This window comes from Bidens hawaiensis, unplaced genomic scaffold, assembly GCF_021521415.1.
Source record: "Bidens hawaiensis isolate Kalapana, Puna unplaced genomic scaffold, B.hawaiensis_p1.1 tig00014404_1, whole genome shotgun sequence".
NCBI classification, from domain to species: domain Eukaryota; kingdom Viridiplantae; phylum Streptophyta; class Magnoliopsida; order Asterales; family Asteraceae; genus Bidens; species Bidens hawaiensis.
The window spans coordinates 337,657-350,610 of record NW_027492246.1 but is presented as its reverse complement, the minus strand read 5'-3'; the positions used below and the strand labels follow the sequence as shown (position 1 = coordinate 350,610).

Genomic DNA, 12,954 nt, shown 5'->3' with positions numbered 1-12,954 from the left:
GCGGACAAAAACAGGCACGGCGGATTAACACCCGCCACCGCGGATCACATACATGCTAGCATACCAACATCGCCATTGTAACGCAACAGCGCCACTATAGCAGGGTGGAATACAAGCCACGTCGCATGCGCGCCACCACGGATCAACATTCTGCCACCACAGTCGCAGATCAACCTTTCCGCCACTCTACACGCGCACCGCCATGATGTTTGTGCGCAGTCGCGTATCACATTCCACCAACTTGATCCGGTGGGTAAAACTCCGCCGACGCGGAATGCATGCGATCTTCTTGAAGTTCAACGCTAACTCCGGCAATTACGAACTCCATGCAACCATCCCAAATGTTCAAAATGGTGGCAGGAACGTGCAGAGGCAAAAAGATTTAAAAGAGGAAGGAATTATTTCCAATTTTTCATAACAGCCCCTCATCCGCCCATGTGATTAAAACTTTATTAACAAGTTTATTATTACAAGTTCAATGCTCCTAACATTATTTAGCAGCAATGAACTGAGGGACTATCGTGGTATACCACCACTACATTATCGCGATGAAAGACATCCGAATCTTAGGTCGGGAGCCTAATAATATCCCACATGGCCACGCGCCAAACATAAAGGTCGGGAGCCTAATAATATCCCACATGGCCACGCGCCATACTTAAAGATTGGGAATCCTCATAAACCAATACGGCTACGCGCCATACTTAAAGGTTGGGAATCCTCATAAACCCATACGGCTACGCGCCATACTTAAAGGTTGGGAATCCTCATAAACCCATACGGCTACGCGCCATACTTAAAGGTTGAGAATCCTCATAAACCCAAACGGCCACGCGCCAATGTAGGTTGGGCACACCTCATAATTTGCCCAAGGATGGGAACCTTGTAATACATCCACTTTTAGTTTATATGTTTTTGCAGGTTCGGCTACGAGTCGCACAAGCACCTATGACATTATTATTATTATCTGGCCGTTTGTGCTTCCATTATTATTTTGAAGACAAGCCGGGATAGTCATCCTGCGTAGAAGAGGCCCTTGTGGGCCAGTCATTATCATCATATTATATCTCATAAGCCGCAACTCGCGCATGCTTCATTATTTTATAGCTCGTAAGTCGCCTCGCGCGCAAGCTTCATTATTTTTATAGCTCGTAAGCTGCCTCGCGCGCAAGTTGCATTACATTATTATCGAGATGCGCACTCTATCTTTTATCAGGCCCCACGCCACTATTGTTATGATGCGTACTATATCTTATTCATGCCAGTGCACCATCATTATCATAAGGATCACAACATGTCACCATCATAGAAAAAACCTCTCAAACTCAAAGACAATAAAGACAAGACTGAAGAAAGGGGAAAAAAACCGCCTCATATCCTAACACACCTTATGAAGTCCAGCGCTCCACCTAAACGCTTGCACGCCTAGGAGCAACACTGGACTTGGGGGGCTTGTAGGGGTATGGTACTAAACCCGGCTTACGACCTTAATTTATTATGTTTGACTTATTTTATTATATGGACTAATATTATTGGGCTGAGGGGGTTTGTGGAGGTAACCCTAACTGGGCTAGGCCCATTAGGGTACCATGATGGTGGCCATGAGACTCCCTATATAAGGAGGTCTCCACCTCCTTATTAAGGGTTGTTGTTGTTCTCAATAAGAGCCACCACCATAACCATTTTTGTGTCTGTAAACAAGAGATCCTCGAGATTTCTTAGCAGTCACCTCCACACCCCAAAAAAGCCATTGCAGATCTCAAGCTACCGGAGAAGAAGATCGAGTCGTGGTTCGTTCATCTCGAAGACCGGGGGAACATCGTCATGGATCAGGTCAGATTCATTTCATGTTTCTACAATCATTAACTATAAAATCTTAATTGATTTGATGATCATGACAAATTAAGTATATTTTGTAAGTATTTCTTATAAAAAAAACTAGCTAGACATGGTTATATATATAAATCCTTACATCAACTTATTAACTATACTCTTGTCTTCACATTCCAACATCATTTGCAAACATGACACAACCAAACAACATTTATCATAACCTTGCACTTAATATCGCGGTTACATTATTAATTATCGCGTCTATTCTATTGTACAAGTTCATATTTTCAACTCGTTACCAATCGTTGCCACCAGGTCCCTACTCGTTACCAATCGTTGGCTACCTTCCATTTCTCGGTCCTGATCTACACAGACAGTTCACGAACATGGCACACACCTACGGCCCTATATTTAAATTCTATGTTGGAAGCAAGCTTCATGTAGTCGTAAACACACCGGACCTAGCAAAGGTTGTGGTCCGTGACCAAGATGAAATATTTGCTAACCATAACTTAACTGCCGCAGCGTCAATAATAACATATGGGGGCCAGGATATCGCCTGGGCTCAGAATAACGCACATTGGAGAAACCTATGTAAGATATTCGTCCAAGAGGTGTTGAACAACAAGAATCTTGACGCGTGTAGTCCTTTTAGAAGAGATGAAGTCAGGAAAACCATCAAGAATGTGTATGGGAAAATTGGGACGAAAGTTAACATAAGCGGGATTTGTTTCATGACCGAAGCAAATGTTTTAACAAACATGGTTTAGGAGAACTCAAACTCGTCAAACAAGCGTGAGTTGCAAACGGTGGTTTCAAAGATTGTTGAGCTTCTTGGAAAGCCAAATGTGTCGGACTTCTTCCCGAGTCTTGCATGGTTTGATCTACAAGGTGTTGCGCGTGACATGAATGAGCAACTTAAGAAGATAGATCGGATTTTGGAGCGTGTTATTAATCAACGTGTGTTACATATCGAATCTAACACGAAAAGTTTAGATGGGAAGAAAGATTTCTTACAAATATTATTAGAGCTAAAGGACCTTGACTTAATTCAAGTCAAGGCGCTTCTTCAGGACATTATGGTTGCTGGGACAGAAACAACGACGACGATGATAGAGTGGGCAATGACGGAGATTTTAAATAATTATAACGTTATGAGAAAGGTTCGTGAAGAGCTAGAAGAGATCGTGGGAGTAAATAATATTGTCGAAGAATCTCATCTTCCGAAGCTAAAATACCTAGACGCTACGATTAAGGAAACGTCACGCTTGCATCCTGTAGCCCCTTTGCTAATCCCGCGGTCACCAAGCAAGACTTGCAACATAGGGGGGTATACCATCCTAAAGGGGTGTAACGTGTTTGTGAATGTTTGGTCAATCCAACGAGACCCCAGATACTGGGATAACCCGTTGAAGTTCAATCCCAAGAGGTTCTTGACAACCCATTGGGATTATAGTGGAAATAATTTGAAATTTTTTCCGTTTGGGTCCGGGAGAAGATTGTGTCCCGGTTTACCCTTGGGTGAGAAAATGCTAATGTATGTATTGGCTTCGCTTTTGCACTCGTTTGATTGGAGCTTGCCCAAGGGTGAAGAACATGACCTTTTGGAAAAATTCGACATTACTCTAAAGAAAAGAAATCCGCTCGTTGCTATCCCATCTCAAAGGTTGCCCGACGCGAGCCTCTATATGTAATATTGTACAACAAGTGTAATTTTTTTAATAAATAGGTTAAATAAGATTAAGCCCTCTTAAAAACTTTGTAAGATAAAAAGTTTTTCTTTTTATTGTTATTTATTTTGTTTGGGTTCTAGTCAAATATTAAAAGTAAAGTGAAATTTATATCCCTGAAATCCCATTCTCATTTAACCCATCTCAATTAATCCAAGTCCAAGACCCGCTCCTTCCCCGACATTAATCAATTACGCGAAATCACTAAACATAACTTCCTTTATTCATCATTAAAATTTTAGGATGTTACAAAATGCAAAAAATGAAGGATGGTTATATAATTACAAAAATATTACATTTTTCAGATGTCCATAGTTTATATCAAATTCTAACAAGATATATATAATAAGAGAAATATTCAAGACCTTCATAAATGTTTTGACAATGAATTTAGCTGGAAAAATGTGTGAATCCGAAGCTAACTCATAAGCGTTTTGAATATCCGGAACCTGCACACTTCTTGCAGAGTATCAATCCTGCAAAATGTGAATATCGACAAGGTTAAAACGATAAGGTTAAAACACATGGGCCCACTCAATACTCTGCTAACCAGTGGGACCAGGTAAACCACCTCTAAGTAGAACTGTTGGAGAGTGGAAGAGATTTTTATTACCTGCACCCTTGCATACTTTACACTCAACCGAGCCCGTTTCCATTTTCATCTTCCCGTCGTTGCAGAAAACACATTTTGTGCCACCTATCCATCAAATTATATCCTTTAGTTGATGATACATATAAGACTGTTATGTAACCGTTTATCCCATTCTCTTTCTAAATCCCATTTATAACTACCAACCACTAGGTACAAGTGAATTATGTGTTTAGTGCGTCCCATTGATAATATATTTCTTGAAAAAATAAAGAATTTATATCCTTTTAGTTGCTGAAAACTTGAGGTGACAGCTTCTAACACGGTGTGAAACACCACCCGAACACATGTAAATAATCAGATTTTGGAATGACATGTATAACCAGTTTTCTATAAACGTTTCGTGTTCAAGCGGATCATGTAATCAAACAAGCCATGTTTTAGCCGATTTTTTTACAACCTACCAACGCAATTAACATGTTCACCACTTGATTATTATTTGCCAACCCATTTGACCCGTTAAAATAAATGGGTTAGACAGGTCGTGTGTGGGCAGAACACTTCAGCCTACCATCCCGACACAATTGACACCCCCGAATGCTATTTTTAGGCCTCTTAGAACAGAAATAAGATAAACAAATATATAATAATTAAGAGTTACCATTGCCAGCACATTTTTCACAAGGAACTGGATCACCCTACAATAAAACCAATAAATTGTCAATTTTATTTATAAATTACTTAAACTAAAGGTCATATTACTGGTGTTTGGATCAAATACAAATGACTTTTATCGCGAGAATGATACAAACAACTAGTGTAATTATTATTGCTAATAATTTTTGAACTAGAGTAACTGTTATTACACTATATTATTTTTTATAACATAATAATTACTCTAGTTCAAAATAGGACTGTTCACGAACCGAGCCGAACCGAACGCAGCCTTGCTCATACTTGGTTTGGTTTGAAAGCGAGCCGAACCGAGCGGATTGAATTTAAAGAAACTAGTGATATTTTAATGCTTGAACATGGTTTGGTTTGGAACCGAGCAGCCTGGTTCAGCGTGGTTTTGCTTGATTTTGTACAAGGTTTTCAATTTTAAAATGTCTAAAACTTCCGACTCTAAAATGTCTAAAACTCAAAGTTAACATGAAAACATATATAAAACGAGTAACTAGGGTTTAAATTTGAACTTTAATATTTAAAAACTTTGAAAAATAGTATAATCTTTATGCATATACATAAAAAAATATATAATTTAATAAATAAAAAACAATTCGAGCAAAACAAACCGAACCGAACCAAGCGAGGCTTTGCTCGTGCTTGGTTTGCTTTTAAACCGAACCGAGCCGAACGGCTCATTTCCAAACAGAGCCGAAATCGAATGAGCATTTTTCGAGCAAGCGCTAGTTCAAGAATGTAAGAGCAGTTACTCTAGTTATTTGTACCGGGTCCCACCCCATATTAGTGTTGCTTCAAAACACAACATTTTCAAATCCCAGTTTTCTCAAACTACAAAAAAAAAAAGAAAAAAAGAAAAAGACAAACCTTGAGACCAAGAACCAGAGACAAGGAAATAGCAACCAAAACACTAATAGTAGCAAGAAATGTTTGTGTATCCATAGGTGGTTTAAAGCCACTAGTGTAAAGTAAAATGGGATCAAGATTGAGTTTTTGAAGTGGGATTAAGTGGAGTTTGGAGTAAGATGAAACAGCTGAGAAAATGGTCTTGTGAGGGTCCAAAATTGATATGTGTTGTGTTGGATTGAAGCTAATGGAGGTTAAAGATGAGCATAAAGAAGATGAAGAAGAAAATGATGATAATGGAGGGTGAGAAAGTGTAGCCATTGATGATGGAAAGTGAGGATGGGATAATAATAATATTATTATTAATAATATTGGACAAGTGTGTGTTTTGTGGTCATTTGTTTTCCTGTTTTCTGGTTGGTGTAAGTTTGGTTTCTTTTTGTTTGACAAAGTATATTCCAGTGTTTTATTTTTAGCGCAAATTGCGTTTTTTTTTTTGTCGTTTGTCTAAATATGTGGTTTTAGTCTGGTAGTTTTAAATTTACGATTTTCATCTTGATGGTTTCATTTTTCGGCAATTAAAACCGAATTTACTAATCCCGTTAAGTCTGGTCGTTAAATCAATCAGCGTGCCCTTTACGGGAAAGACAGTTTTGTCCCCCCCCCCTAAAGACACCCAAGCCCCTCACGTGAGGGGCTTGAGAATTAGGACTGGGGTTTATTTGGGGAGAAAAAGAGCAAAACTACCCATCACGTGAGGGGCACGCTGATGAGTTTAACAACCAAACTTAACAGGGTTAATGAATTCGGGTTTAATTGCAAGTGAAATGAAACCACAGGGACGAAAATCGCAAATTTAAAACTATTGGACTAAAACCACATATTTGAATAAACCACAGAGACGAAAACCAAAGTTTACCCTTATTTTTGTTTTTATTTTTTTGACATGAGAATCGTTACCGTAAAACTCACCAATCAAGAGACCTTGCCAGTAGTTTGTTAACCTCCAGTGTCGTATAAATAGTAGTATTTACTCTGTATGTGACCTCTAAGATGTTACGATAAGAAACTGTGAGAGCATGATTTGTTTATTATTTTATCGTCCTTAAAGGTTACCGAAAGCTTTTAACCATAAAGTTATTTTTTGATTATATACTTTATTTGAAAATGAAAAAAACTATTCCTATGGATTGCTAATCGAGACAAAAGTTTAAAGATAGAATGGAAGAATTGACGGAGTTTTGAAATTGAAAAATTATTAGCAATATGATATATCGAGGAACTCTTATAATTTCCATGTGATATCTCTGTTTTCCGTTGCTTTTGTACTTTGGGCCCCTAGTATCTAACTTGGGGTTCCTTGTTTTTTTATATAATTTGGCTTTTTTTTTAAAACGAGTCATTACATGTAAACAACTTATAAGCTTAAAGAACTATTCATCAAACAATTTATCAACTTATTGGTGTCAATACACTCACTAACGTATGGATGGTGAGTCATATCCTTTGTCTATAAGCTTATAGAGCTTGGGTTTGAGTCGGTTTTAGGTTCAAGCCAACAATCGGTTTTGAGCTGGATTTAGTTATTTTAGTTCGCTAATTTAAGTACAATTATTTTATTTGCGGGTGGATTATTTCAGTTACCGTAAGATATTTCATATACACCTCAAGACGCTTCAAACAAATAATCGTAGCTTTAGCTCCAGCTACTTTCAATAAACATACGTGTCGATGAATTTTTTGGAGCAACACGTTTCTAATTTAGCTCCATTTTGACCCATTTCAAAAACCCCTTGTTAAAAAATAACTAAAAAATCATAACTCGAAATATAAATAAAAAACTAGAAAAGTAAAAAAAACTAAAGTTTCCTCCGTTTTTCTCGTTCCATAATAAATAAAAAAAATAAAAAAACTTAAGAAATTTCAACCCGTTTCAATAATTTTCTTTTTTTAGCTTGACCCATTCTGACCCATTACATATACTTTATTACAACACATTCAACCCATGGGTCACATTTGCCACCCCTAGCAAATATGCATGTCATTTGTTCTAGCCATTTGAGTAAAGCCGCAGATTCGGTATCAACAATTGATATGAAAATATAAATAATGACACTTATTGGCTCTTTCTGATAAAAATGAGTCCAGCATATGTAGTACAAAAAATAATCATCATCATCATCGTACTCAGTAAATCCCACCGATAGCTAAGCTACGGTAGGGTCTGAGGAGGGTAAGATGTAGACAGCCTTACCTCTACCCCGTAGGAATAGAGAGGCTGCTTCCTAATTAATTACACCAAAACAGATAAATATATGGCTCATGAGCCTAACCATTAACCACAAGATACTCACCTCATGGGTCACTATTCGGAAGCCTGGTTAGAACCGAGTGCTAGGGTTTGTGATCACATTCAAAGTCGAGATGAACAAACGCGCGCTCAACTTCTGGGAGCTTCTCGATCTTTATTTGTAGCGTTTCTCCAATCGCGTGAGCTTCTTTTAACGATAAATCTTCTGGAAGTTCAATATCAACCTAAATAAATAAATAAAAAAAAAACATCAAGATTAAAAATACTCACTTCACAGTTTTACTAACCAAAAACACCAACCTCTACAAAGTACAAAACACCAAATGTGTATGCGCGAACTGTGTCGACTCGCTTAACTTTAGGATGTCGTGTAACGAGATAAGTTAATTTTTGTAGGACTTCAGGTGGTGCTGATTGTCCAACTAATGAAACTGTGTAATCATGTTTTGTTAATATTAATAGTTTACAAGTGAAATAATTATGAAAAGAGAAGTAAAGCATGCCTGCATTTTCCCACACGGTTCCTGACCAGTTTACGATTGTGTAAACGGCAAGAATAATAGCGCCTGCAGGGTCGATCCACCAATAGAATCTATCACCGAGAACAGCAGCGACTAGTCCAACAACATTTGTTACGACATCAAAGTAATGATCCTGCAAATGAACTGAACATTTAGTGAACTGCTTGGCGGGAAGTTCGTTTATGTACGTTCATCAATTAAATGAATGAGCACAAAAACAATTTTTTGTTCATTTAATTAAACAAATGAATTTTTCAGTCATGTATCGTTTATGTTCGTTTGCATATTCAGTCAGCTACTTATTACTAATATTAATTTGAAATCAATTTGATTTTCATATTTTTAAAACCCTTTAAACTTTAACTTGGATTTCACGTTTAGTTTTAACTCGTGTTCGTTTATGTTCATGAACTGTTCGTTTAGAATGTTAACGAACAAACATAATCGAACATAAACAAGAAAATCTGTTCTTTAAGTGTTCCTTTGTATATTCAGTCAAGGTTGACCGAACAAACAAGAAAATCAATTTGTTTTAAGTATTCATGTTCGTTCAGTTAAAGTTAAACACGAACACATTCATGTTCTCAAAGAATGAACGCAAATAAGAAAATCAGTTTGTTTAATTGTTTGATTTCCTTCATTTGTTCGGTTAAAGTTAAACGAACGAACACGAACATGTTCATGCTCTTATCGAACGAGCACGTACAAACAAATAAATCTGTTTTAGTGCCCGCATTCGTTCGCTTATTCGGTTAATGTTAAACAGACAAACACAAAAAAGTCCCACTCATGTTCGCTCGGTTCATTTACATGACTAGATTTGACCTAATTGTAAACGTACCTTAGCATACGCGCGCACAATCTCATTTCCTGAACTTCTACAATACAACCATAGCCCAAGTTTGACCACTGTTGCAGTCAACATGATTATGTATAACCATACCAGCTGGAAATATGACATCTTCTCTGATGGATTATTTTCTATCAACTGTTCTACAGCCTGAACCAGTACCTGAAAGCCTAAATTAACTTATAACATTAACTTTCATTATCACTCAAATCTATACTATTTTATGCAAAATAAAAAACAATAACATACCAAGTGTAGCCATAATTGCAGCAAACACAATGATTCCGACAGGCTGCACCCTCAGTTTACCAATCGAATACTTGTATATGTTGATGTTTTGCATAGAGAGATGAATGAACCACAGGATGCCACCAGCCATTAGATCAAGCAATGAATCCAGTGTAGATGCAGCAATGGCAATGGATCCAGTCTCAATTGTAGCATAGATCTTCATAATGCAATACACATCAACATAAACAGTTAATAATAGATCAGAGATTATTGAACACTCAAGATCAGATTGATAAAAGCTTAAAATGAACCGAGCCTTATCAAGCCCGAGCCGAGTCTCAAATAATGCTCATTTAGTTACCGAGTTCGAGCTCAAGCTTTGTATGGAAAGATCGTTTTGGCTCATTGAGTCTTGCTTATTTTTAAGTTTCAACTCTTTTGGACTGCTATATATTATTTCACATTGCACAATCGAGCTCAATCCGAGCTTTGACTTGTTTTAAGGTACTGCACACGAGCTCAAGCTTAGCTTAGGCTCGTTTTAAGGTTTTTCTCAAGATATTTAACAATCATTAGAAATGCATATAAATTTATAAATAATAAACGAGCCGAGCTTGAGCCTTAGAAAAAGAGCTTGAAACAAGTCGAAACGAGCCAAGCTCGTCTTTCATAAGTGAAAATGAGTCAAGCTTTGAGCTAGAAAAAAGGATTCACAAGCCGAGATCGAGCTTTCATAAGTCAAAACGAGCCGGGCTCGTCTCTATTAAGTTAAAAACGAGCCGAGCTTGTCTCACATATGTCAAAACGAGTGACGCCCGGGCTGAGTTCAGCTCAGCTCGTTTACTAGCACTAAATCCAGATCTTCCAAATATGAGGCAAACAAACTGATTATCAACTTCAGAATTCAAATAGATCCTTCGAGAAAACTATGGTAACTACAATAATTAACTACAATTTGAGTCAACAAAAGTCAAAATCGAGAAAAAAACGACCACGAATAATCTCACTGATCAGTCAATTAGAACATTCAAACAAATAATTTAAAATTATGAGAAACAGACGATAACATAACAGGAATGATTCACTACAATTTGAGTCAACAAAAGTCAAAATGATTCACTACAATTTCAGAAATTATGAGAAACAAATTCTAACAACAATGATTCACTACAATTTCAGTCAGCAAAAGTCAACATGCAAACAAGCAATTAGAACTCACCTTAAATGCCAGTAACAGAATGTTAGCATAATTAGAGATCTTCATAGCTCGTTCCTGCTGTATTTGTTCCTCCAAATTTTCCTCATCGATTCCATCAGACGATACAATCGCATCAACTTCATCAAACGATTTCAATGTTGCAAATTGCTTCTCGTAATACTCCTTCTCACCTTTAACAAACAAAATAGAAGAAATTGAGAATACACTTACGTTCAACCGTGATTCACTACGTTCAACAAAAGTCAAAATCGAAAATGATTAATCTCAAGTTCTCACTGATCAGTAGGTTATAGTATTCAAACAATGATAAATACAACAATTCACTACATTTTGAGTCAACAAAAGTCAAATTTTAGAGGACTACAACGATTCACTACAAGTTGAGTCAACAAAAGTTCAAAATCGAGATCAAACGACAACAACTAATCTCAATTTCTCACTGATCAGCAGGTTTTAACATTCAAACAATGATAACTACAATGATTCACTACAATTTGAGTAAAAAAAAAGTCAAAATCGAAGACGATTCACAACAAAAGTCAAAATCAAGAGAAAACGAACGATGATTCATCTCAATTTCTCACTGATCATTCAATTTCAACATTCAAACAACAATAAATAGTAAACTGAGAACATAATCACGTTCAATACAGTTTGAGTCAACAAAGTCAAAATCCACGACAATTATTCTCAATTATCAGCAGAATTTAACATTCAAACAACAATAAACAATGACTAACAGAGAAATTGAGAACATAATAATACAATTTGAGTCAACAAAAGTCAAAATCAACTATGATTAATCTCAAATTCTCAATAATCAGTACATTTTTAACATTCAAACACCAATAAACAGTGATTTAGAAAGTAATTAAGAACATAATTACGTTCAATATATACCATGAGTTAACAAAGATAACGAATTCGACCAATTCGAGTCAACATAAGTCAAAATCAACGACGATTAATCTCAATTTCTCAATAATCAGTACGTTGAATGAAGTTTAACCTCAAATTCTCAATAATCAGTAGATATAATTACGTTATTCTAGTCAACAAAAGTCAAAATCAACCATAACTAATCTCAAATTATCAATAATCAGTAGATTTTTAACATTCAAACAGCAATAAACAGTGATTAACATATAAATTAATAACATAATGACGTTCAATACCTTGATTTAACGAATTTAATGAATTCAAGTCAACAAAAGTCAAAATCGAGAACGAACGAAGTACGTCGTTTAACCTCAAATTCTCCGTAATCAGTAGATATCGTATAATTACGTTATTTTAGTCAACAAAAGTCAACATCATCGATGATTAAGCTCAAATTCTCAATAATCAGTAGATTTTAGCATTACATTGATTCCGATAGAAACCAAAGAGATAATTACAATGGCTTGAGTCAACAAAAGTCAAAATCAACGATAATTAATCTCAAATCCTCAATAATCATTCAATTTCAACATTCAAACACCAAAAAATGAGAACATAATTACGTTCAGTACCTTGATTTAACACAAATTGAGTCAACAGAAGTCAAAATCGAGAACGAACGACGTCGTTTATCCTCAGATTCTCAATAATCAGCGATTCCGATAGAAGTTAAAAGATATAACTACGTTATTTGAGTCAACAAAAGTCAAAATCAACGATAAACAGTGATTAAGTGAGTAATTAATAACATAATTACGTTGAATATATTATATTATATGATATACCTTGAGTTAACGAGGAAGATGACGGAGTGAAATGAGAAGACTCGATATCAACAGTAGAACGGACTTTATCAGGTAACCGAGTCAGGAACTCGGTACGGAGTGAGTTCACCGAGTACTTACGACTCAGTCGTTGGCGACGGTAACCGCCTAACGGTGACGGCGGCGATATTAACGCCTCTTTTTCTTCCTCCATTTGATATCTATTTCTTCTCTTCTTGACGTTACATGGTTTTAAATAATATAACGAAACGGCTGGCGAGAGGAACACTTTTTAACATGTTTGTTTCTAACGATACACGATTAACGGAAACGGAACTTTGTTAGTCTCTAGCCCAGTGACGGATTTAGACTTGAAACTTAAGGGTAGCGCTCAAAAAATTTTTTTTTTCCCATAGTTCATACAATGCTAACGAAAC

At 36.4% G+C, this 12,954-nt stretch overlaps 2 protein-coding genes and 1 pseudogene across 2 annotated transcripts; 1 reads left to right on the top strand and 2 right to left on the bottom strand.

Annotated features, from left to right (window-relative positions):
* Nucleotides 1-2,048: 2,048 nt before the first annotated feature.
* On the top strand, nt 2,049-3,527 carry LOC143546569 (cytochrome P450 76C1 pseudogene; annotated as a pseudogene).
* Nucleotides 3,528-3,878: 351 nt separating this feature from the next.
* On the bottom strand, nt 3,879-6,049 carry LOC143546568 (protein BUNDLE SHEATH DEFECTIVE 2, chloroplastic-like). The gene is made up of 4 exons (XM_077038215.1): nt 5,704-6,049; nt 4,814-4,850; nt 4,177-4,260; nt 3,879-4,039 (listed from the first exon to the last, which is right to left on the bottom strand). Exons 1-4 carry the CDS (start codon nt 6,001-6,003, stop codon nt 3,987-3,989), a joined length of 474 nt encoding a protein of 157 aa, XP_076894330.1. The 5' UTR covers nt 6,004-6,049; the 3' UTR covers nt 3,879-3,986.
* A 1,930-nt stretch (nt 6,050-7,979) lies between these two features.
* LOC143546567 (metal tolerance protein 4-like) lies at nt 7,980-12,731 on the bottom strand. Its single transcript, XM_077038214.1, has 7 exons — nt 12,539-12,731; nt 10,815-10,984; nt 9,614-9,812; nt 9,356-9,534; nt 8,497-8,647; nt 8,294-8,424; nt 7,980-8,217 (listed from the first exon to the last, which is right to left on the bottom strand). Exons 1-7 carry the CDS (start codon nt 12,729-12,731, stop codon nt 8,077-8,079), a joined length of 1,164 nt encoding a protein of 387 aa, XP_076894329.1. The 3' UTR covers nt 7,980-8,076.
* Between the last annotated feature and the right edge of the window lie 223 nt (nt 12,732-12,954).

Coding starts and splice junctions, on each gene's coding strand:
- LOC143546568 (XM_077038215.1), bottom strand. CDS start 6,003: ATGGCTACACTTTCTCACCCTCCATTATCATCATTTTCTTCTTCATCT. Junction 4,851..5,703: donor CTCTGGTTCTTGGTCTCAAG/GTTTGTCTTTTT, acceptor GTTTTATTGTAG/GGTGATCCAGTTCCTTGTGA. Junction 4,040..4,176: donor TAAAGTATGCAAGGGTGCAG/GTAATAAAAATC, acceptor CACATTTTGCAG/GATTGATACTCTGCAAGAAG.
- LOC143546567 (XM_077038214.1), bottom strand. CDS start 12,731: ATGGAGGAAGAAAAAGAGGCGTTAATATCGCCGCCGTCACCGTTAGGC. Junction 9,535..9,613: donor TGCAATTATGGCTACACTTG/GTATGTTATTGT, acceptor AAGTTAATTTAG/GCTTTCAGGTACTGGTTCAG. Junction 8,648..9,355: donor TTGTGCGCGCGTATGCTAAG/GTACGTTTACAA, acceptor GTTCATTTGCAG/GATCATTACTTTGATGTCGT.